General features: G+C 40.2%; 1 protein-coding gene across 7 annotated transcripts in view; it reads right to left on the bottom strand.

Moving 5' to 3' along the window:
• Positions 1 to 463: 463 nt before the first annotated feature.
• Positions 464 to 25,554, bottom strand: part of ANO4 (anoctamin 4) — a 128,545-nt gene continuing 103,454 nt past the window's right edge. For all 7 annotated transcript variants that reach the window (XM_053405842.1, XM_053405843.1, XM_053405844.1 and 4 more), the window contains 14 exons: positions 25,039 to 25,121; positions 23,353 to 23,493; positions 20,475 to 20,639; positions 19,361 to 19,397; positions 17,926 to 18,037; positions 16,030 to 16,087; positions 14,121 to 14,218; positions 11,902 to 12,044; positions 10,612 to 10,764; positions 9,077 to 9,224; positions 5,881 to 6,000; positions 4,597 to 4,702; positions 2,107 to 2,307; positions 464 to 1,061 (listed from right to left, as the gene is read on the bottom strand). In XM_053405842.1, coding sequence (XP_053261817.1) covers positions 2,116 to 2,307; positions 4,597 to 4,702; positions 5,881 to 6,000; positions 9,077 to 9,224; positions 10,612 to 10,764; positions 11,902 to 12,044; positions 14,121 to 14,218; positions 16,030 to 16,087; positions 17,926 to 18,037; positions 19,361 to 19,397; positions 20,475 to 20,639; positions 23,353 to 23,493; positions 25,039 to 25,121 — 1,556 coding nt within the window. In that variant the 3' untranslated portion in view covers positions 464 to 1,061; positions 2,107 to 2,115. The remainder of the gene's footprint in view (positions 1,062 to 2,106; positions 2,308 to 4,596; positions 4,703 to 5,880; positions 6,001 to 9,076; positions 9,225 to 10,611; positions 10,765 to 11,901; positions 12,045 to 14,120; positions 14,219 to 16,029; positions 16,088 to 17,925; positions 18,038 to 19,360; positions 19,398 to 20,474; positions 20,640 to 23,352; positions 23,494 to 25,038; positions 25,122 to 25,554) is intronic.

Raw genomic sequence — 25,554 nt, 5'->3', positions numbered from 1 at the left:
TTTGCCTATGCCTGACTTAGATCCTCAGGGGAAACCCTATTGGTGGCACTATATCTTACAGATTGCTATAGGGTCACGTGACCTGCAAGGTTGCATTTTACATGGTTGCCCCTGTAGTCTGGAACACACCTCCCTCTGTGATTTTCTCTGCAAGAGAAAAACCAGGAAGATTTTGACGGAGAGAGTATTCCAGAATCGTGGCAGCACTGCAAGGATCCTGTAACTCGTGCTCACTCACCAAATATCTTGAAACTGCACCAAGAGGAAGGTCTTCGACGATCTTAATTCTCAAGCAGGCCTATATGGGAGCAAACAGTCTCAAAGGTGACCTGATCCATCACATGATCAAATTTGAAAAGACACATGTCATATTAAATATCCAGTAACTTAGATTTTTAAAATAATTTTTGAAGACACAAAAAGCAAGAATTTTATCCATAATTTATTTTTAAAGCTTATCACATTATTGAAGCATTAAACATGGCTTTATGTTGATGGTATATTTTAAGTGTGAAAATTTGACATTCTTAACCATAGGGCTTTTTTTGTTTTTTGTTTTGCTATTTACAATAAACAATCTCTATATACTTTATATATATTATACATATGTATGATATATAATATCTTCCCTCAAAAAAAATGAAAACAAAGAGCTACCAGATATGTAATCAGTGTGTCTGATATACATGGTACTTTAATAGGAGATGTTATAATAGCCATTGCTAAAGTACCCAGATTTTTTAATGTCTATTTACTATTGGAAGTGTTGAAAAAGTGACAAGGAACATAATGCAAAAGAGTAGCAAACAGGCTGAAAAATAGTCCACGGTATATAAGTTTCTTGATTTTAAAAACTGGAGTTGCATGCTTGTTTAGAATGGCATATGAGTAGCAATCATATGCAGACTGCAAGATGATTTCACAGTAAAACTCCTTGACATGTTCTGTCCTGTTTGCTATGTCAGATTATGGCATGCATTGAGGTTGCATCTTTTGTTCATTCTCTTGAAGGTAGTGTTCTCGTGGAACTGTAGTAAGCAAATGGAATATAGGTATTCTACCTGCAAATGTAAGCAGCAGCAGCAGCAGCGACAACAAAAAATAGTATCCGGTCAGGAAAAGAGGAGACACAATTCATGTATTCAACCAAATAGAAAGGATATTGCATTATGTACACACAAGTTGTGAGATTAAGCAAATGTGAATCTCTAACTGGATTCAAGGCCACAATTTTTGTCTTTAGGGGACTGTAATTGGATTGCATGTATTTTAATCTGATGAAGGACAAAAGGGGAAACTTGTTGCATAGAAAGAGGACTCATTATCAAACAATATGTCTCACTGTGAACAGTGGCAGCAACACATTATGCCGATCCTTCAGACTGAGATTTATGTAAGCTCAAAAACACACAATAATACAGTAAAAGGTAATTTTTGTTGGGCCAATAGAACAAATTATTTTATTTTCTTCAATTTATATACCACCCTTCTTCATCCCTAGGTCGCAGGGTGGTTCAGAACACAAAAGTACATAATAATAAAAAGAACAAACAAAAATAAATTGCATTTTATTAAGCCAATGCAAAGATGTTTTCAGAAAACTTACCTTACAATCTATTCCTGTGTTTTATTGAACAAAACCTACATACCACGCTGAGAGTTTTTAATCACCAGGAAACCATACAAAGGGAGTAAACTGATGCTAGAAGTACCACAGGATGGACCTTGCATAACATAATGCAACACAATTTGTATTGTTGGTTACCTGAGCTATAATGGTAGGCTTTAACTCTCTTATTTCTCACCTTGCCTCCTATAGTTAAACTATTAGGCTTGGTATGGTTATGTTGAGCATTGTTAATAGAATGGTAAAAAATAGGCAACACAATTTTTAAACTCAGTGACTGACTGGTAACACACTGCGAGCCAGAGGTTATCCACCCCAAGTAATAGGATAGGCTAGCTATATTTTCAGACTTGTTATGTTCAAGCCCCTTTGCCCACAAAACAGTTATCTAAACTCTTGATTGTATTAGAGAGTTTCTCAAATTATCAGGGCAATTTGTTTCACACTGTTGAACTGATGTATCATTTAGAAATGCTCACCCAGCTTAGTTACGGCCACTCGTTGTGATAAGATTTCCCATTTTTCTTCCTTTCCTTCCGTTCCTTCTGTAGACGCTCCAGTTCTGCTTCATACATCATTTCCTGGATCAGGTACTTTTCCCTTCTCATACGATCCCTCAGATCTTTAGGAAGATCTGGGATTAAATAGGAAATCAAGTGTTTTATACAAAACACCAGGTGCTGTAGAAAACAAACATGTAAATTAAGCATAAAAGTTCAACAAGTTGTGGAATACTTTTAAATAAATATACTCAGCTAAGAAAAATCTGTACAAATGCAGTCTTTGCAATTGCACCTCTATTTATGCATTCACATTTTGTTCCATCTCTTAGGAACACAGGAAACTGCCAAGTCTGACCACCAGCCCGTCTGAGCTCAGTATTGTCAACATTACCTGGAAACAATTGGGACTGGCCCGTTTGCTAGGAAAGCATAGGCTTTTTCGCTGAGCTATAACACACCCCATACTCCCCCCCCCCATATTTCCATTTTCACTCCCAACAATTCTGTTGAGCATAAGAATGATTAATACCGATAAAAAACACAACCTGTACGGTTTCTCTTTCATACAGTACAGTAAGCCTGCAACTTGTGATCACAACCTTCCATGGGCTGGGGTAAATAAATGAATGGGGAGCCACAGTTCTTTGCTCTCAGTTTATATTTTCCCCCACCTGTGCTCCCAGCAAGTATTCCTCACTTAATAGGCTTTGGTAAGGGAGTGGGAGGGCTCTGACAATGTCCCACAGCCCTCGTGCCACCTTCCCAAAGCAGGGTAAGGTAAAGTGAAGTGCTGGGCTTTGGGAAGGAGGCATGAGGGATCTGGGACACTGCCAGAGCCCTCTCACTGCCTTCCCAAAGCTGAGTAATGGAGGCACCTGACTTTGGGAAGCAGGTGGAAGAGCTCTGGGACACTGCCGAAGGAATTATTGGCTCCCAAACTGGGGGCTCTTCATTGGGACCACTCTGCGAGGAGTTTAACCATGAGCTCAGGTTCAGATGTCGTGGTAAGCCATACCTTTGGCAATGGAGGAAAAAAAAACTGGGGATGAGCAAACAGGCTGTAAGGACCCTGGTTGCCTCTTGGGCCACGGTGGCAGAGCTGCTGACCCTATTCAAATACAGGGCTACACTTTGGTCACCAACCAGGGCTTTTTTCAGCAGGAACTCAGTTCCAGCACCTCTCAGGTGGGCACCACTGCCATTATAAGAGAACAAGGGAGGCGTTCGTGGTGAGTTCCAGCACCTTTTTTTCTAGAAAAATTAACCTGGTGACCACTGTGCCTGAGGCATAGCAGAACTGCCTCTTAAAGGAGGCAAGCTGGAAGATTTCAGTAAACTGCCTAAATAATTTAATAAGAAAAACTCTGGGGCTAATGGTGTCTCATATCCACTTCGAGGTTTTTTCCTACAATCAAGCAGTATAATTTTATGACATAAGTAGAATAAACAAAAAATATCCCACAATTTTTACTATTTAAGGTTGTTTTTATAGTATCTCTTCAAAAAGACATTCTCACCAAATGCAACCGTAATTCCCAATTCCCCTCCCACCAACAGCATTTCAAGCATCTATTTGGATAACCTTTGCTGTTACATACCGTCTGTTTCATAGCAGTTTTCTCATATATTTATGTTCAAAGCAAACTTGTGTGTCTCCCCACAGATAGTCTTATGTCTCGCCCCCACTTAATCATGAATTCTTTTACTTGTTCTGATTAAGTATCGTATTTAAGAAGCAATTTCCAAATCTCTGACAGTTAATGGTCCTTATGGTTTATCAGTAGTTTTTCAAATTATGTTAATTCTCTTTAAACTAGGATTGCCTCTTTTTATTTATAACTGAATTTATCTGAAAATATTCACAGCACGGTGGACTTTGCTGGTTTAAACAGTCTTTAATTTTTAATTATGCAGTCATGCTCCCACATTTTGGATTGCTGGAGTTTTCATTTCATTCACAATAATTATGTTGCAACAGCTTATTTGACAAAACTAGTCATAAACAGCATACTAACAATATGGGGAAATGGAAGTACAATATTTGATTAAATGCAAAATGACAGTAATTACTAATTATTCTTTTACCAAGAGTTATACAATACACTGACTACAAACATTTTAACAAGTTTCTGCCTTGGCACATAATACTAATTCTAAACTGAATATCCAGAATGCTAAGAAAAAGAGGGTAATCACTATTTGGTTTTCCTTCCCTTTTCTGACAGTAAGAAAGGGGTGTTTTAAAAAATGAAACATTTAGGTTACCTCACAAATTCAAAAACTGGGATTTGACCCTGAAACTGACCAACATGCTACATGCAATAAATCCTATGCTGTGCTGAGATCTGTTGCACAGAATCAACTAGGAGATCATTCTTTTTTCCTCATATATAGGATGATAATTGGTTTCAAAACCCAACATAAAGATTGGAAGTCTGCAAAATTTGTTTTAGTCCTAAAACTTACCTCGAATACAATAATAAAAGCCAATCGTGCAGCTAAGACATGCCAAAACTGTAGCGTATAGCCGTAGGGCACTGGAGCATGAGGGGGGTCACGATAGTCTCTGTACCTAAGAACAAAACAAAACAGGAATTTAGCCTTGTCCATCTCAGGGCAATGAATGCCAGGCCATAAATGCAAGAGCATCTGTTGGCATTGGCATCTGAGCAGGCAACGTGAAAACAAAATGGTGGACTAGGTGGGCCTTTGGCTTCATCCAGCCAGGCTCTTCTTATTTTCTTACATAAGAAATAAGACTTCAATAGACAGGCAAAGAAGTGCCAACCCTGCACATCTGAAGGAGTTCAACCTATGCATGAGGCTCCTCCAGAGCTACAGTTGTCTTTTTCACTCCACTTCTGCCCTCCTGAGCACACAGTGCTCTGGTTCTATACCACCAATTGAGGGAGAGAAAAGAAGCAGATCGACAGTGGGGATCTGGAAGCAGAACTGCTTCTGGACCCAGGATCCTGTTCTGAGTACTGCTGTCTATCACCATAGATTTGTCTGGTTGCAGTGTCTGTTGAAACCATGTCCTCCTCCTACATACCTGAGTAGGGTAACTTAGCAACAGTGCAAAATAAACTATGTTTAATCTACATGAACACAAAACAACCCCGTTTTCCAATATCTTTGTCTAGACAACTATTGAAGTGCAAAAAAGCAGCAACAAATAGCAATAGGATAAAAAAATCTCCTAGAATCTTTCAATTTTGCATATAATAACTGAGCAGGATAAATGGCCACTTTCTGCTCTTTCAATTCCTTCCTTCCTTCCTTCCTTCCTTCCTCCCCCACCACCCAGATTCTGTTTCCTCACCTTCTCCATTGTTTTCTGGGTTTAATGTCGGAAGAGACAGTTGCTGTTAGTTCTGAGCTGTATTTTCGCAGGCTGAGAAATTATAGGGGTTACAATTATCTTCCCTGCCTTCAAAATTTAAAGCCAGAAAATGGAGAATACAGTGGTGGGACAGGTCTATAGCCATCTCAGGAATTCATGGAAGAAGAATTTAACTGCAGACTTCCTGATTCATAGCTCAAGCTCCTGGGCAGCTGTGAACGGTGCAGTGGGGTGGTAGCACTTGCCTGACCCCCCCCCCCAGTCGGTGGGTTCCTGCTGCTTACCTGGAAGGAAAGTGGAGTGGAGGGCAGGAGCTCTTACGATTCACTAGCTATACTGATACTAATAATACCAACAGAATAGAGATTATTATTCACATGGCAGTAGTTTTGCATATATTTATTTACCTGCAATATTTTAACGGCGTGCCGGAGAACTCACTTCCATTTGATGATGGTTCTGAACGATGTTCAAAATCGTACACTAGAAAAACTGATAAACTTGCATTAACGTAGCCAACCATACACCTGGGAAACAAGAATTTTTCCATTTAGTACATTCAGTCTTTTAACTTCAGGCTTGTTTCAAAACATGGCATGTTGATGGGAGCGGGGGCAAGGAACACTTCCGTCTGTGAGCCAAACACCTTAGAAATAAGAGTTAATAAAATCAACATTCCAGCCAAGTGTGACTGATGATCACTTATGGATCAGTATTACTAACACTTATAACTGTTTTGCAAGCAAAGCGCAGCCGCCGACTTTGGGGAATAAAAACTCTACTGAAGTACTGAAATATTTATATTTTATATTTCTTTCGGCAAAATAATGCCACAGTAAATTATACTTTGTCCTATCTTGGTCCTGAGTCAGCTCTGAGAAGACCTGCATATTCCCACTTTAAAGGCAAGCTGGCATGAACAGAACAGGCTGAAAACCCTTACACAGTACATTTCTAAATTTCTCTCTCTCCATTGTGTTGTGCTGGCAAAAGAAAGGAGACAGGAAAAAGCAAACCTTCGAATGCCCTGCAGTGATACACAACTTTAGGAAGCCTGACAACTTAGAAATCAGACCCAACTCATTATGGAAACAGAGCATTTGTTTCCTCTCCAACATGTACCAAAGTGCCAAATCCTTGACAAGCTAATGAGTTAGTAGCGCTGTCAATCACAAGTTGTAACTTTAACTGTTCATTTTCTGCCACTATGACAAAACTACAATGATGCCCAAAATAGAGCAAAAATATAACATCAACAAATTCATTCCTGTGCACTAAAAAATGAAAATGTAATACATCTGAATGTTTAATGGAAGTTACCCTTTGTGAAACATGGCTTAGCTCACTAGGTTAAGGTGTTAAGGCATCCAGCAGGAACACAGTTCCCAGCACATAACGCCAATGAAACGAAGGGTAAACTTTTGAAATGGAAAAATAGCAACAGCATCAGTACTATGTCTTTCTGTCTTATTATACACCACACTATGGAAGCTTCAGTCACCTCTGTCTGAATTAAAATTATCACGGTATGGCTAAAAATTGCAGTAGTAGATCCTAAACATATGTTCTGGAAAAACTACAGGAAATGGCAGGAGACTCTCTTTCCATTCCTCAAAGAGAGCTTCTGGGAGTAATATATTATTGTTATATTTATTGTTTCCCACAAAATATCAAACAACAAATCTTTACTTTGCGTGGACAGGTGGAGTCCCCAGATCCCGCGCGGTCCCCCCGTCATGTGGAATAATGACTCAAGACAATGTGCTATGGGATTAAATTGGCCACAACTTTATTAAATTTCAAATGTGGGTAGACCTTGGCTCAGGCATTGGGCGTTCTCCCTCCCCAGTCCCCAGCCGGGGACCTAGGGAGCATCAGGGTTATCCAGTGTGTGTGGGGGGGGATGGGCTGGCTCTGGAGAACATATGTTCAAGCAGAGATAGCCGCCCCCGTTATGCCGCCGCCGCAGGGGAGAGCAATGACGACCTTTCGGCGCACGGTCAAAGCCTCCCTTCAGAAACCCCTTTAACGGGGAACCCTGGTATTGCCGCCGCAAAGAGGAAGATGGACAAAAGGATTCCGCCCAAGGCCTGATACCGCCAAAGTTGTGACGTTTTGCTACGGGAAAGGCGAAACCTGCCAATGCAGGGAAATTCCTTTCCGGCCCTTTAACAGCGACCTTAACGTAGCAGTGCCCGCATACCTGTGAAGAAAAGTTAACCTGCAAGACCTGTGAGGAAAAATTAACCTGCAAAATAAGACATTAACTGAGGGTGGGTAGGGTGGGAGAAGCTCTGGAGCCAAGTGAGAATTCCCAGGTAAGATCCTCCCTCTATTGTGTGGGCAGGTAATCCCTCCCCTACCTGGCCTGGTCTCCTTGGCAACGCTTCCCCCAGGTGGGATTGGACAACTGACTGAGGTAGGCGGAGACCTCCAGGTATCCCACCTGAGGGAAGGCAAAGCCAAGCCTATGCTGTTGGAGCTGCTCCAGATCTAGGGGCTGCACGCGTCCACGCAAAGGGCGCCCCCCGTTTTAAGAGGGGAGCGGTCATTGCAGAACTTATAATAGCATTGGTACAAAACTTTGTATTGCTGTAGTTTTTCCCTATTTATTGCCGAATTAGGCAAAAAGACATTTTTTTTATCTCGTTCCTTATGTTCTTTGAAGCCAAACAGGAGTACAAATGGCTGGATGAACTTTCAAGAGATGCTTGTGGAAGGCACTAAATTATGGAGATCTGGGCACAATCCATACTGACATCCCTTATGTTTTTGAGGCATCGCGGTACTGCATTTTTCACCAATGCAATTGCCACTCAAGAGGCATGCTATATGGAACACACTGCTGAATCTCATTTGTTTATAATGCATTCTGTGCTACATGCCATCGCAAAGGGCAATACATACCTGGGAGGGTCTTTATCACAAAACTCTATGGCAACCATCACTGCAGTTAGTTGTAACTGTGCAGTGCTTGAAAGTTCACTCTTAAAAACAACAACTCGGGTACATGCATGTGTTAATCCAAGTTAATAGAGAGATCATCCTCTGAATTACTTTGCACAAGGGTGAATAAGAAACTGCAAACACACACCCCTCAGATAAGGATGTGGCTGTGGGTACATCATAACTGCATTTTCCCTCCCCATGAATAATAAAAGTTGCATGGGAAAGGCCGTTTAAGTTAAGCACAGGTGCCTACTAAACAGCAGCATTAAAAAACAAAGCCATCCAGTTGTTGGAGGATAAAACTTCCTTTCAGCTGATGGGATAGAGAGAGAAGATGATGGAGAAGGATACCAAGCAAGTTCTGTAGGATCAAAGTCTCTCCCACTTATAACAAAAGCAGCACACTGTGGGTTTGACTGGAAATCCCCAGCAAAAGAGTAATGCAATAAGTAGAAAGGTGGTTACAAAAATCATTTTAAAAAATAGCCTGAGAAGTCATGGAATCAAGAAGCTGAAGTGGTGCTATTATTACAGGTTGGGGGCATGTACTGTGTGCCTCCTGAGCAAGCAAGAAGCAACAGCATCACACAAAAAATGCTCGTGTAGATTGGGCCTGGGATGACCTTACTTCATGTTTCTATAATTAAAACTTACTTTTGTCCAGCTTCCCCTTGACCTGCGCATGGTCCATATTTGTAAGCGTAAACAAGCCGAGGGATAAAATCCGAAGTTACAGCAATAACAAATGCATTTGTGATAACTGAAAGAATTCCTATGCCTTCCAAAATTCCATACCAGATTCCTGTGTAATAAAGAAAATGCTGTGTTAGTTCCAGGAACAGCAGCAGAAGTAGCATTTCAAATGCAAATACAGTTGCAACTTATTAGTACAAATGCCATATAATGTTGGTTCTACATTTGCAAAGCATCTGTCTTTTAGTGCGGCGGCAGCTATGCTTTGAAACTGTCTGCCTATTGACATTAAGCTGGCAATCTTGCTGTTATGTACTGAAGTTCTCACCCTGGGCCAGCAGGGGGATACTGTAGATAGTTTTCACTCAGGTCCACGTCAGTTATTTTAGGCGGGAAACCCTGGATTGTTGTTGCTACAATGTTGACAGCCGGCTGCCTATAAAAGCAGGCCGGCTGAGCTGTTTGCTGTTCAGTTCTGTCCAGCTTACAAGTAAAGAGCTGCTCTGGAGAAATCGCTGTGTCGTCTGCTATGTTCGCCCACAACTTAACACTTGCTATATTATTTTAAAAACCCACTGAAAGCTTTTTAAAAAAAACTTTAACGAGGTTTATAGGCCACTTAATCATAAAACTCTCCAAAGAAATAAAATAAATAAAAACATTTACTACTTAATAGGCACATAAGAAGCTGATTTATACCAAATCAGATCACTGATCCATCTAACTCAGTATTATCAACACCAGGGGTCGCCAGCCTTTTTGGACCATAGGGAACATTTTGAATTTTGAGAGAGTGTAATGGGCAGCCCATACCATAGCTAAATGATGTGTGGCAAAACACAAAATGGCCATTCTGTATAGGACTTTGTAACACCAGTATCGTGAACTTAGCATGGTAGCTACTGTATTTTTCCGTGCATAAGATGAGGTTCTTTTATTTTAAAATTATGCTTAAAATTGGTGGGTATCTTATACATGGATATTGGAGAGGTGGGACAGGCGATTGGTGGCTGCCGCGAGCAGGAGATTGTCAGCTATGTTTTTGTTGGTGATTGGTGGGTTTGGCAAGGTCCACTGGCTATTTGCTGCTGTAGTATTAGGGTGGGTGATTGCCGCTTGCTAACAATTGGTTGGTTCATCACTGTGCACGTGATTGGCTGTTTTGGTCCTGTGGGTGAGCTATTTTTGGCAATTCCGCACCCCCCCCAAGTTAAACAAGTCTGGACAATCCCCCCCTGAAAAAACCTCAGCAACTGTGGGCAATCTCCCCCCCCCCCAAAAAAAAGCTTTAAGCAGTGGTGTAACATGATGGTGATAGTCTACCCTAAAGAGCATTCAAGTCTCAACATTTTGCACTAGATGCAGATTCTGGGGCAACCTTAGGGGCAGCCCCACAGAGGGAGCATTACAGCAGTCCAACCTATAGAACAACTGAATGTATGAGCAGATTGTGGCATTGAGCAGACACTTGAAATTCATAATGGTAAACAGCTTACCTATATCTTTGGCTCTAGAAGCTAATGGCCGCCTCCACTGTGTAACAAATTTGTATGCATCAAGCCGGATTTCAATAATATTGTTAAGTAAGGCCAGAAGTGGAGCAAGTGGAAAAGCTGCCACAAAGATGGTTGTGAATCCAAACTGAAGAACTGTGAAAGGGTGAGAATGAGGGACACAGTCAGCCATATGCTGGAAAACAACCCAAAATTAGAGTGCTGACTTTGGATATATCTGCACCATTGATCCATCTTAACTTGTCCCTTGTTATCAAAATTTTCGGCATATTTGTTCTTGAGCTTTAATGAACATGAGAGGCAAATAGAAGACCTGGGTTCCCACTATGCTTTCTGTATGGTAAATTTACTTGTTTTTTAACCCATGACTTCATTGAGTAAGGAGAAGCATAGGCGATGGCTAACCAGAAGCCCTCCAAATGTTGTTAGATTCTAACTCCTAAACAGCCCCAGCCAGCATGACCAATGGTCAACGACAATGGGACTTGTAGTCCAACGAAGTCTGGAAGGCCACAGGTTAGTGACTCTGGTGTTGTGCCTACTGTTTCAAGTAGTTGATTTAAGTGTTTAAATACCCCTGCCAGCTGCACTCCAACTTACGACTCAAAATTTCAAGCTAGATCCAAAACACATTGCAAGGCCTTGAGTGTGGGAGATAATTAAAACAAGAATTGTTTTACTCCACTGCAGCACCTTGTGCCGTATTGTTGACTCCATATGGAAGTGAACAATCCATTCCCAGAATTGGATGATTGTCCTAAAGTAATAGACTGCAACTCAATGCTCTCCATATATTTTGGACTACCAACTCCCACCAGTCCCAGTCAGCATGGACAATGGTCAGGTATGATGGGAGCTGTAGTCCACAACATATAGAGGGCACCTGGTTGGGGAAGGCTTTCCTAAGCTATATTTGTTCTAGTCTAAGGCAATAATAATTTTATAGACTAAATGCAGTAATGCTCCAGATTGTTATACTAAAATAATACATTATTGTTGTTTGGAAGTAGTGGAATGAAGCATGATATACAGTGGTACTTCGGTTTAAGAACAGTCCTGTTTATGAACTATTCTGTATAAGAACTCCGCAAAACTGGAAGTAGTGTCCCAGTTTGCGAACTTTACCTCGGTCTAAGAACGGAATCTGAATAGTAGAAGGGCACCGGCGGCAGGAGGCCTCATTAGGGAAACGGAACAGATTAAGTTCATAAACCGAGGTACCACTGTATAAATGACCGTGATGAAGCAATTTACACATAGAGTTCTTCATACTCATTTCTAGATATTCATCGAAGAGTCCATATGCATTCATAGGCTGAAGGTTGTAGTCTTTCTCCCACTGTGGGAAGCTTGCTTTTCGCAGTGAACCGTGCTCCTGTCGCAATCTTCTTCTGGTCCACCAGTTCTGAATTAACCTGCATATGTAGGAGGGAAATGCCATTTTTTCTAACCAACTGATTTCAACATTGTCATCTGCCTCTCCTCCACCATGCCATTCTTGTGTTTGCAGAACAGGACAGTTAGTGGGTCCACTCTACTCCTGTTAGTCCATATACCAGATATCCTGCTGTTTGGGGTATCTGCACACTATTTAGATCAATAAGGTTATATAAGGAGAGGATGAAAAATGCTGGAAGGTCTGCAGGCATTCAGGTGCCATGAGTAACTCATAAATATCAGGCACAAAGTCTGTTATGTGACAACCTTCAGGTTCCACAATAGCCATTAAAAAAAATAAGTGGGGTTCGAGTCAGACCAGTCCAAATGCAATTTTGACCTTTGTCTCTGGTTTTAACCTTTAAAGCCCTATACGGCCTAGGACCCTCGTACCTACGGGACCGCCTCTCCTGGTATTTCCCACGGAGGAACTTACGATCTTCAAACAAAAACATCTTGGAGATCCCAGGCCACAGAGAGGTTAGGCTGGCCTCAACCAGAGCCAGGGCTTTTTTGGCTGTGGCTCTGATCTGGTGGAATGCTCTGTCACAAGAGACTAGGGCCCTGCAGGACTTGACATCTTTCCGCAGGGCCTGCAAGACAGAGCTGTTCCACCAAGCCTTTGGCCAGGGCACAGCCTGACTCCCTCCTTTGGCAATCTTCACAAAACTCTAGCCCAATGGTTGCCATCAATTTGATTTGAATTAATCTTATAATTAAATGATTTTAGAATGTTGTATTATTTTATTGTTGTTAGCCGCCCTGAGCCCGGCTTCGGCTGGGAGGGCAGGATATAAATAAAAAATTATTATTATTATTATTATTATTATTATTATTATTATTATTATTAAAAGTGATTGAACAGCAAAGTTAGTTAGAACTCTTAGGAAATGTTACAAATTAACACACTAAGCAATTCATGACATAGACATGTTTTTGTGATGCACAGCTGATTGTTTAGATTAATAGCCTTTGTTGAACACAAACCAATGTTGTTACCTCCAGATAATATAAAAGGAAGAAAGAGAATACATACACGTTTTAGTCTGATTGATTGGTTTGTGTAACTCCCATTGCAAAGGACAGAGCTAATTGTCTGAACTAATCAGAAGAGGAAGCATGTTCAGATGTGTGGAGTTCCTTTAAAAAGGGTGTATTTGTGAGGACTGAATGTTCAGTATGCTAGGAAGCAGAGATAAGTGGGGAAGCTAATAACTACAGTACATGTTGTCTGCTAACAAGTGAACCAAGTGCTGATGCAATAGGTACAACTCAGGACATTATACAGGAAGCCATAAAAGATTTATAAGTTACTCTGTGCAACATACACAGCTGCCCTTACTTGGAAATAAATCCCACTGAAATTAGTGAGACATCCTTCTTAAGTATACAGGGCTAAGACTGGGCTGTCCGTCTCCAAGCCAAAAGCATGGTTTCTAAAGCATAGATGTATAAATCAGCTTACCTATTTCAACAGGATTTTAACTGAAGTACTACTAGGTCCTACTACTTCTAAAATCAGCAGTATTGATTTAGTGATGTAAAATATTTCAATCCATTTTCTATATAAGGAGTTTTGAGCTATTCAATTATTTGTCATTTTGATGCTGGGTATTATTTATACCATTATGTTTCAACATGTGTATGTTTTAATAAATTAATTACAATGTATTTCATTTTATTGTATAAAACACAGATGAATGGGTTCTATCTGCTCTTCTCAGAGCACTTTTCCTCCTATCTCTGTTTTTGAAGGGGGGTGGGGAGAATGAATTTTATAGTACTATATAAATAATCCGCTTGCAAAACCATAGATAACAAGGCAAACCTATCTAGCCACCAATGCATGGGCAAGCTTCTCTTTCAGATACTCCTTTTGTAAGGTCAAATCTTTCACAGAATAGTCCTGCTACATTATCCTTAGTAGAATGGCTATCAGACAAATACACGAATGAACAAGGTGCATCACATAAAAGACACTTGCCAATCATGGTTTAGCACCCCATCAGTTAAAAACAAGGATTTTTAAAAATAAAATTCCCCCAGTTACTTACGGGTAGCCTAGTTCCATGAAGTTGTTCCAAGTCTGCTTTAGCACCATTATAATACCCATTTGCATACAGAGATCTATAAGGCATCCACTAGGGTGGCACTGTAGGGGGAGGAGGGAGGGGCATGGGAGCAAACAATGGGCCGTTAAAGAGTAAAAATAGCTTGCATATTAAATTTGTATTACAAATCATGTTGCAAGTTCAAGGTTCGGTGACAATGTAATCCTATACATGGTTACTCAGAAGTAATTCCTATAACAGCCGCGGGGAACCTCCAATCCGCAGGCCTAATTAGGCGCAGCAGGCCTTGTCATTTGGCCCATGAGGCCATTTTGGTCAAGCCATGTCCATTGGCCGACACCGAATGTCACATATGGAAGGTTAGGCTGAAAGGGATTTCACACACATATGCACAGATCACATTCACACCATAAATTTAAAGTATGTGGCTTCTCCCAAATAACGCCCCCATGTCCATTAAGGGCCCTGGAAATTGTGGCTCTGTGAAGAGTAAACTACAATTCTCAGGATCCTTTGGAGGAAGCCATGTGCTTTATATTGTCTGGTGTGGATATCTAATGGCTGGTTCAAATACTCAGTTGCTGAACAGATACGTTTCTTCCACACAACCATTCATAGAAGCCAACTCCTGGGGGCCATGGGGGCAATTAAATAATTGAGGGGGCTGAGCTGCTCCTGAAGTTGATGGACATTCCCATTCAAATGGTGTGTGTGCACTGCATCATGTGATCGATTATGCAGGGCGGGGCTTACCTGTGCCCCCACAGTATTTTATTCAAGTTGGCACCCCTGTCGTCATTATCACCTTACTTGTCATGAGAATATTCCAGTCACCCCCAATTTTACAAAAAAGCACCTCAGATAAATGGTAACATCTACTACAGTTGCTTATGGTGGTCTCCCTCCATTTGGAAGCCCCCAAGGATACACTGCTGCTGATCCCACTCCCCTAGGCCCCCTCTTCTGCTGCTCTGATAAGCTAGTGTCCTCCTGCTTCTGCAGCATGCTATCCACGGCCCCCATGAAATAAACATGGGGGTGCACTACACAAGAGGCCCACTACCAAGGGCCCCCACAACCCGGAGTCCTGAATCTCTGTGTGAGGTTCATAACATGCAGATTGGGTGCTTTCAGATAGGTATTTCTTTGGTGGGATTAGTGCATGCATGTTTTCCAGGGTCCACGCAACATCATCAGAATAAGAACGCCCGCCAGTACTGAATCCAGATTTACCCTTTCCTTGGAAAAGTGGATAAGTAAAAGCAAGCAAAAAATAAAATAAAAAACCCAACCAGACAAAAAACCTGATGTCTGCTTATGGCACCTCAACGACCTCTTTACAATCTAAGTGCCCACTGCCACTTCTTTTTGAGGTGTTAAGTTTTGATGAGGGACATGACTTTAAAAGTGTTGGCACTTTCAAAGGAGTGTCTCCCCTTGTGACAAGTGATATGGTAGAGTCATGTGAGAGGACAGGAACACCCCAGCAAATGAACATTTTAACTGGTTCTAGAAAGGGAGAACAAAATGTAGTAGGTCCCACTTCTAGCAAAAACCATGATGTCATCCTTTAAATTGCTGTTGTTGTTCAGATAGGGATTTTTAAGACCCTCAAAATATTCACAAGGTTCAGTTGAAAAGAAGCGATTTGTCTATTAGCTCTTAAATTCCTCACTCAACGATACACTAATTTTTATTTGTTTTTATTTATTTTATATAACATTTCATTTCTGTTTTTAATTATAAAATTATGTAATATATTATATTGAATCACATATATTCTAGACATTCCTGTTTTCCAGAGTGAATCATTTAGCTGCCATAGGACAGTATTTGACCCTAGTTTGTACCAGTTGCAGCACTGTACAATATGCCTCAATACGCCACTTACCTCTTCTAGTCTCCATCTGTTTATCAGCCTCAAGTAGGCACCAGGGTGACCTGTAAATCTTCAACATAAGAGAAACCATCATCCCTTTTGTGTTAGATTTCTGATCACAACAGGAAAAGACCAAACACAATCATTCCAGCTATATTTTTCTAAGGGAAATGACATTAAATATGCATTTAAATAGCATTTCTAAATATGCATTTAAATTAAATTATGTCTGAATATATGAAAGTCATTATTGATAGTCAGCATAGAGAGGTTATCACTCTGAGCAAATGTTTAACCCCAGTTCCTTTCTGGAACTTCAGCATTAAAATGCTTTGTACCTAGCTGGAAAACCAGGATGTGCAGTTCATCATGAACAGCTCCTGTACAAGTGGTAAGTGTGGATATCAGCTATTCTACAAAGATCATTCATTACAAACTAGGTTGCCTAGAAAACATTCCTGACAGATTGTAGCTGTACTGGAATACTGATATTCTTGCTTGCCCTGAGCTTTTATATAATAATGGTTTCACAGCTTGAATGAAAAATAAATTTAAAATGCAACTTCTAGAGGATGTTTCAGCCCTGCTGTATAAATGCTTTGCAACAGGTGCAAATTTTCCATCCAACTTCCCTTAAGTAAATGATAAATCTTAGCTTTCAGGTGTTTGTAATGTACATTTCACATTAACACTCATTATCAGGTTCCATTAACAGGTATCATGTGTCCAGTTATGGGCACCACAGTTCAAGAAGGACACTGACAAACTGGAACGTGTCCAGAGGAGGGCAACCAAAATGGTCAAAGGCCTGGAAACGATGCCTTATGAGGAACGGCTAAGGGAGCTGGGCATGTTTAGCCTGGAGAAGAGGAGGCTAAGGGGTGATATGATAGCCATGTTCAAATATATAAAAGGATGTCACATAGAGAAGGGAGAAAGGTTGTTTTCTGGTGCTGCAGAGAAGCGGACATGGAGCAATGGATCCAAACTGCAGGAAAGAAGATTCCACCTAAACATTAGGAAGAACTTCCTGACAGTAAGAGCTGTTCGACAGTGGAATTTGCTGCCAAGGAGTGTGGTGGAGTCTCCTTCTTTGGAGGTCTTTAAGCAGAGGCTTGACAACCATATGTCAGGAGTGCTCTGATGGTGTTTCCTGCTTGGCAGGGGGTTGGACTCGATGGCCCTTGTGGTCTCTTCCAACTCTATGATTCTATGATCATTGATGTAATAGACAGTTGAGAGTAAAAATGGAAAGTCTAAAGGCACTTAATATCTTGTACCCAGCAGCACAGGGCATACAGAAAAGTACATTAGGCAATCCGTATGTAAACTATGAGAATTCTCTTTCTTATCCTCTCCCCCTCCTCTCTCAACTCAATCATGCCAGTCTGCAACTCATTTTGTGCTTTACTGAGTGGGGTAAGGGGTTGTTTCTATTCTGTTATATTTTATTGATTGTGGTGTTTCTGTTGTTATATTTTATATTGTAATCCATCCTGGGATCATAAATTGGTATGATAGGCAGGGTAAAATTAGGGTCAATGAGTTTACTCCGAGTATGAAGATAACCCTTTAAATTTTAACCACTTTTTAAATTAACCTGGATAGCAGCAGAATTTGATAGGACTTCTGTAAAACATGATACTCTTTATTATTTATGGTATATTTAACATAGGAGTCACCAATGTGGTGCCCTGCAGATATTGTGAGATCCTCACTGCCAACAGTCCCAGCCAATGGTATGGAACTTGGCTAATGGTATGGAATGATGGGAGTCCAACAAGGTACCATGTTGACAACCTCTGCTTGAGCACTTAAAATTAACAGCAATTTCATCTTTCCACTCCATCTCCCTTGATAGTTTTCTACAGCTTCCCAGGCAGGCACAATGCACATTATTAACCTTACCTTCCAAGAAAGAATGCTATATAAAAAGTAGAGCTGTTCAGATTGACAAACTGAAAAAGGAACATTTTCAAAGTGAAGCTGTTCTCCCACTCAGATTCAGTCCGAGGTTGCTCTGTGAAAAAGGGAGAGCAGATTTTAAAGACATGTAGTCAGATTTAATTGTCTGATAAGAGTTATTTATTTATTAAAAACTCTGCGGAGCTTGCGCTGTATTTGCAAACAAAACGGCTGATCTTGCAGCCCAATCCTCATTCAGATGCAGTATGTCTGACTCCAGTTGCCTGAGAGCAGTAGCAAGAGAGGGCCATTGTCCTGCTTGCGGGCTTCTTAGAGATGCAACTGGTTGACCACTTGAGAAACAGAATAGAACTGCACAAAAAGGGCCTTTGGTCTTTCTGATTCAGCAGAACTCTTCTTTTGCTCTGATAAATGGTTACTCAGACATAAGTCCCACTCACTTTAATGGGCTTCAAAGTTTGAGGCACAGGATTCCACATTAAATTTAAGAACCAGACAATGCAAATTTTATCAGTATGCTAGCAAAAGCAAGGGATGCTTAAAATTCTACTCTGGGATCCTCTATCTGCTTTTGTAAAAAAATGTGACAGATGAAAATGACTGAATTGTAAATTTGCCAGAGGATACACATTTTGTTCTGTTTCGAATTGCCAAACAGAAAGACTGCCTGGCATTTCCATGTTTATAGAAGTCTTGTACACTGGGTTCACTTCTGCTGTATACTGTAATTAAATTGGCAGAATGTGCTCTAAGACACTGGATTATAAATTCCAAACTGACAGTCGGTTTGGAGAGGACTTTTCTTCTTAACGTTCGTTAGGGTGACTGGGAGACCAACACTCCAATTAGGACATAAGCATGTGAACCAGCAATTCAAACACCCACTCAGGCATAGAATATGCATGCCACAGAGACCCTGGGGTGAAAGGAGTGGGAATCAAGCTTGAGAAATAATGAAACATCATATTTGCCTTATAGAATACTGGAGGGGAAAATTCCAAACCACAATGGAGTCATTTTGCTACAGCTAAAGACTTGAGTGGCTTTCTGTCCCAGGATCGTGGCTCTTAAACTCTTTGTATCTGTTCTGGGATCTATTCTGACAGTCAACTCTGCATAGGTAGGTGATGGAGTGTGTTGTGCAATATTGTTTTCCCCTTCCACCCCCCTGGTATTCAGTATACATACTGGCTCTATGAACAGGATTAGTGTGTGAAATACAAAATTAATACATGGGATCCTATGAGATATGCCAGGGACTGAATCTGGAACCAGGGCTGGTTCGAGACTTTTTGGCTTCCCAGGGGCTAACTATAAGGTAAAAGCCAACATCCCATCCCTACCATGGCCAGAAGTCTACTGGAAGAATGGATTTAAATGTTATCCAATATGTTGCTTCATTGTTATTATTACTTACCTAAATTTGTAAGAAAAAGAGCAACCTTTTCATACAACTGCAACAAAACAAGAAACAGCATCTAAACAGATTGTAATGTAATAACATAAATTGCATTTTTGAAAAGAACAACCCTCCCTCCTCAATCCTTCCTCATTGGTACAATGACTATTATGTGAGAAGTACTTTTTATTTAAAATGAACTTGGGTTCTGGCTAGAACTATTTCAAACATCCTGCTAGACAAATGTCTCTTGGCACTTACACTGTGTCTATGTCTCTGAACCAGGAGAACACACCCAGAGCTGCTTTGGAAGAGCATTAGAAAGCAGGGTATAAATTAATTAAATAATAAACAGATAATTTAAAAGCTAAAATCGTATCAATCAGTTGTTGGGTGGGAAAGCATTATTTGCTAAGGATGTCAACTTTTGATAAGGTTTCAGGTTTTCAAAAGAGTTCCTTGAGCCATGGGCCATCTAGCCTTGGAAAGGTTTATGAAAGCTGACTTCCTTCCACACTGCTAAGGTCCCTTGCTAGATTGAGGGATATGTTCTGTATTGGTTATTGCTCCTAGATCTTTCAAATGCTAGCTGAGATTTTAAAATCCCTGCACCTCTTTCTCCACCACTGAATTTTGTCACAACAACACCACAATATTTGGGGTTCACTTATTTTCAAATGTATGGAAAGCAATACTGATATGTGCACCACAATTCAATGCTGTGTCCAATGGGGCTTACTCTCCAGGAAGTGTGTGGAGGGCTTCAGCCTCATAAGCAATTGTTTCTCTGAGATAAAGGCAGTGACAATTTCAATGGAAGCTCTGCAGTTGTCTTAGGGGATATTGCTTGAATGTCCTTTAATCAAGACATCTAATCTTGTCAAGACAAATGCATACAAGAATAAATTAACACCAACTGTATTCTCTTGCACATTAATCTCTTTGTTGCTCTTAAACTTGTAGTTGCTGCATTATTTATTTAGAATTTTATTGAAAGTCCTTTCAAATAACATGTTTTCTGCTTAGGCTAGAGCTGAATTTGACCATTAAAAAAAAAGTTGAAATGCGTTATTCTTTTTTAAAAAGGACAAAACTGTTTGAAATGTACTCCAATATTATTATCTCTACTTACAACATTCAGTAGCATGATGATGCAAAAGTTGATGCATACAGCAGTCCCGGTAGTAGCAACCTGAGAGTTATTCCTGATTAAAGCCCATTTAAAGGCAGCAAAAGTGCTGACAGTCACGACACGGTAAATAACAATGCCAAAAACAGCAGCAATCACCACACAGATCTAAAGGGGCAGGGGAAGAACAGATAGAACAGACTGAAAATCAATCCACTAATAATAAATTTCCTCCTGCAATTGTCAAGAAATGAAGACTAAATCCAAACATTCCAGGGATGACCCAGAAATGTATGCTGATTTTCTCAAGAAGTTTGAGACACTGGTGATGTATGATGTGTGTGGGCTATGGGACAATTCTGAAAGCTACTTGTTCTTCTTGCATGTTGAATTGCTTCCACATCTTAATAGAATGTCATCTTCTTGTCCTGTGTCCAAAATACTAAGTCTGCAAAAAGCCAATTAAATCTAGCCATATAATTTTGTCTCCGTACAACAGTCCTAAATTATTACAATTAACCACCAGCACCACCATTATCTTAATCACACTTAGAGGGCTTTCTAGACTGTGGTGTCCCTGACATGGAAGACCCTCCCCAAGGAGGCTTAGCTGCTATCTTCTTCAAGATGCCAAGGATAAACTTCCCAATTTGCCCAGCATTTTTTTTAGCTTTGCTGACTGCTCAGTTAGCCATTGTTTCAAATGTATTACAGCTGGGTGGTTTTTCCCCTTTAATGAACTATATGTTTGTTTGCTGTTGTTTTTAAAAAGAAGTGTCTGTAAGGCACTTCCTATTTATTTTATAATGATATTTTTTGAACTAAATAAATGTGTCCACTTTTCCACTCTATTTTCCAAATACAGGGTAGAGCCTATGCCTTGGAAGGAACTTGAAGCAATGCAAAATATGCCATAACCAGAATTGCAACATTCAAGCTGCAATCCTATACAAACTTACCTGGAAGAAAGCCCCCACTGAACTCAATGGGGCTGTCTTCTGAGTAGACATCTATACAGTGGTACCTCGGGTTAAGTACTGAATTCGTTCCGGCGGTCGTTCTTAACCTGAAGCACCACTTTAGCTAATGGGGCCTCCTGCTGCCGCCACGCCGCCGCAGCACGATTTCTGTTCTCATCCTGAAGCAAAGTTCTTAACCTGAGGTACTATTTCTGGGTTAGCGGAGTCTGTAACCTGAAGCGTAGGTAACCTGAAGCATATGTAACCCAAGGTACCACTGTATTTTATATTTATGTATGTTGTAGAGGATTGCAGTGACAAATTTGCATTTCTCTAGATGGGAACTTCATTTTTTTTTCTCCTCCTCTCAACAGCAAAGTTACTTAGGCTTTATGAAGTCCTCTCAGAATGTTGACAGTTTCACACTTTTTATCTGAAGGGTTCAACTAGGCTTTGTTTCAGCAAAGCAATTAAACTAACAGTTGCTTAATTGCTTTTCTGATTAAGGCCAATTTAGAAACATGCTCAGCTGTTCTGCTGAAGTGAGGCCTTATGCTGAGCACACCCAAACCTCTTATGATGACACCATGATGTCTGCTTCTTCTCAGAGGAGTCAATTAACACTAATGCTCAACGATACAAAAAGAACTCAGGTCTCAAATGAGATCTTCGAAGAACTAAGTGAATACCACTGATATAGAAATGGTCTCTAGTCCATTGAGTAGGCTCAAGTGTATAATGTTTGCAAAGTGCTTTGAGACCTTCAGATGATGAAGTACTTACTTAAATGGAAAGCATTATTACTGTCAATATGGGAGATGAAACAACAAAAGCAAGGACAGAGTGGTTTGCTGAGCTTCATTTCCTAGTAGACAGAACAAAGCAAGCAAGCCCTCTGGCCTTTGCCCCTTAGAGAAGCACTTCAGCTTGTAAACTTTAGAAAACCCATTAATGACTGTGGTTACAATTACTATTACATGGCAGCTTGAAACACCCATCTACTTCCTTGCAAGAAAACACTCTGTTTTGGGCTCTTTTAATGCTGAAATGCCTTTACAAAATGTAGTTCAGCTATTTAAGAATAAGTAAAAAAAAACCACTTCAGAAAATTGTGATCAAGTATTAAAATTGAAATAGTGAATTGTTTATCAATAATCCTCAAGCCAATCCTCTTCAGTAACACAACTAAAATTAAGGTTGGCTTACTCACAGTCCTGAAAAAGAAAAATTAAATTTATGTTACACACAAATCCTTAATACAGCCATGCCAGACATGACGGTTTTCCTATGCATGAATATATTCAAGGACAGGGAAATGGGCTTGTCTGCGCCATGAGAATTGCCCAGGCAACTGTCTTAAAATCTGGGAATGCAAGTGGGCTGCCTCTTCAACAAATTAGGCACATTTTCTTTCAAGATCAAATCAATATTATTTTGATCTGTTGTTGCGGGGCCCCTAAAAGGCATGGGGCTCATAGGCCAGTGCCTCTTCTGCCTATTTGGTAATCCAGCACTGAATGCATCATGCTCTAAAATAACCTAATGTGTCCTGTACATAATGTGTCCTGCATGTAAGGTAGGCAGAAATATGTGGTGGAGTAATTTGAATGTGAAATCTGTCTTTATACTAAAGTGGCATAGTCTCATGAGTACAGTACTGTATCAGTTGCTTTTTCTGAATATGTTAGTAACACCTAAGTTTTCCAGTCAGCAGAACCTTCTGGCAGGTAAAAGTTTCAGGAACAGCATGCTAAAATACCTTTATACAATGGTTGCTTATAAAACAACTGTGTCAGACCGTGACACAAACCATTTTAAACATCAGGAACAGCTTAATAATATTATGAACTCCCCCCATTTTGCTAACAGAGATGAGAAAGTCTAGTTTTCAGACAATTCAAAAGGAATTATATTTTTCAAACCATAAAAAATATTCCAGATGCAGAAACAATAATTCTGCTGCATTTATCTGCAAATGCTTGATAAGGCTCCGGTTTTCCAGATATGGGATTCATTCGTTCTTTCTTGGAGTACTTGGCTTCAAACTGGGGCCGTATTTCTTCCTAAAGAACATATGAAAAATTTTAAACATAGAATTAGACAAAGTCCTGTACAGGAAGCCCCAGGTTATCAGAATTTTGTCAATATTACATTATTTATTTTAACATGAAAAGCAGTTGAGATATATCTGCTGAGAAAGTGCTTTTTGCTGCTGCCAGAAACTAAGGGTTTTCTATTGCACTGGAATTCCTTCCTAACCTGAGAATAAAAAATATTACTTAGCAAGTGAGTCAGAACTGTAGGATCACCGTCTCTTCCCACATTCTGCCTCCAGGTGGAATTACACAAGCTAGAAAGATACAAGCGACATACTGAACAGACTAACTTTGGTCTGTGTGATCCTGAATAAATTCTGGATTGGGCTGCTGCCAATGAGGAAAACAGGAATGTCACAATTCACAGCTCAAAATTAAGCTCTGTGGTAAATTAACTTATTTATTCCTATGAACAAAGCTATTAAAAGATGTATGAAGAATATTCACAAGATCACACCAGCAAATTATGTACTATGCTCTGCTGAATAAGATGAGAGGATTGATAGCAGATGCTAGCAATTAATAGAAGCTTCAATAAACTTAATTCCATTATATACCTCAGCAGAAAATGAAACATATGTTCTGTTTCTGGCAAGGAATGTTGTATTTACTGAGTAAAGTATCCCTGACCCAGATTAGGTCTTTGTGCCCTCCGCAAATCAGCCTACTGACATATTGCAGGCTCACAACAAGTCTCCTGTAAGCCACCATTTCATAGGTGGCAAGAAAATAGCCCCTATCTACTAGACATGCCAGTTTTTCATGTAAAAATTCTCTGCATGGAGAAGCACTCAGCCATGCAAATCCCCCACCTTTATTCGAATACTGGAACAGCCTTACAGTGATTTAGCAAGCTGTAAATAGTACCAGGCCCACACTTATCCCTTTGACCTTTGCCCTTTGCATATAAACTGCTTGCATATAAACAGTCCTGGTCTGTTTAAGCTAGACTTCCCAGTTACATCCGAAGCAGGGAACTCTGGTTTAATGTAAGTTTACTAACCAGTATTGTTTGTGAACTGGTATTGAAGCAGAGTTCACAATTTTGGATATTACAAGGAATTCTGGTTTAAATACAACAGGGTGGAAGGGCCAAAGACAGTATGCAAATGAGGTGAGGGAAGGACAACTGCAGAATCCCGATGTCCTTTCCTGGCTTGCTAAACCATGGTTTGGCAAGCTGATATCCTTATATCCAGCATACAGGCTTGCCACCTCGGGGAGAAATAGGTCTAAGACTTCACAAAGTTGCCTCGCTTTGCCTGTACAGCTGCCAATCAATTTTATTTTAGGAATTGTTGCTTGGCTGATTTCATCCACCTGCTGTGTCAGTGACTCAGCTAATGTAAAATGCCATGGCCTAGAAAGGCTCCGGAAAGGATGGAAGGGAATCAAACTCCATGCTGGGATAACTCTCTTTCTTTCTCTAAAGCTGAATCTGTATATTGAAGCCAACTTAACTAAATATTCTTCCTACTCTCACTGGTAAAGCAGCAGCATAGACATACAAACCTCCTCTTCTTCCCAGTCTATCAAGTCCCAGTCGTAGGCAATTACTGCTCGTCTTCTTTTCCAAAACTCCAGGAAAACAGTTGCTATAGTAGAGAAATGGAAAGAAATATTAACAAAATACCACATTAATTTATCATCTCATTGTAGTTGAATAAGGGTACATTTTATTTTATTATGCAAACAGACATATTTTCTTTTGAGGAGCAAAACGTACTACTTTTGTAAAACCACTTGTCCTATGTGAATAATGCTTAAGCAGTCAACTTGTTTCTCAGGGTTAAAAATAAGTAAAAATAAACAATTTTTTAACTGCAACAGGCAACCAAATGAGAAATTCTGTGATGGCTGCGTACTCCCCCTTTCCAGTTTGGAAGTACACCTCTTGATTCTAAAGATTAGCACACTATTACATTAAGAGATTTTCAATCAAACATATCACTGAAAATCTATTACCTGAATTCTGTATCTGGAATATCAGGATTCCAACTCAGCCAGAGATGCTTTGGGGGCCCCACA

The sequence above is a fragment of the Podarcis raffonei genome, chromosome 10, assembly GCF_027172205.1.
Source record: "Podarcis raffonei isolate rPodRaf1 chromosome 10, rPodRaf1.pri, whole genome shotgun sequence".
Taxonomy (NCBI): Eukaryota; Metazoa; Chordata; class Lepidosauria; order Squamata; family Lacertidae; genus Podarcis; species Podarcis raffonei.
This window is presented reverse-complemented; position numbering and strand designations above follow the sequence as displayed.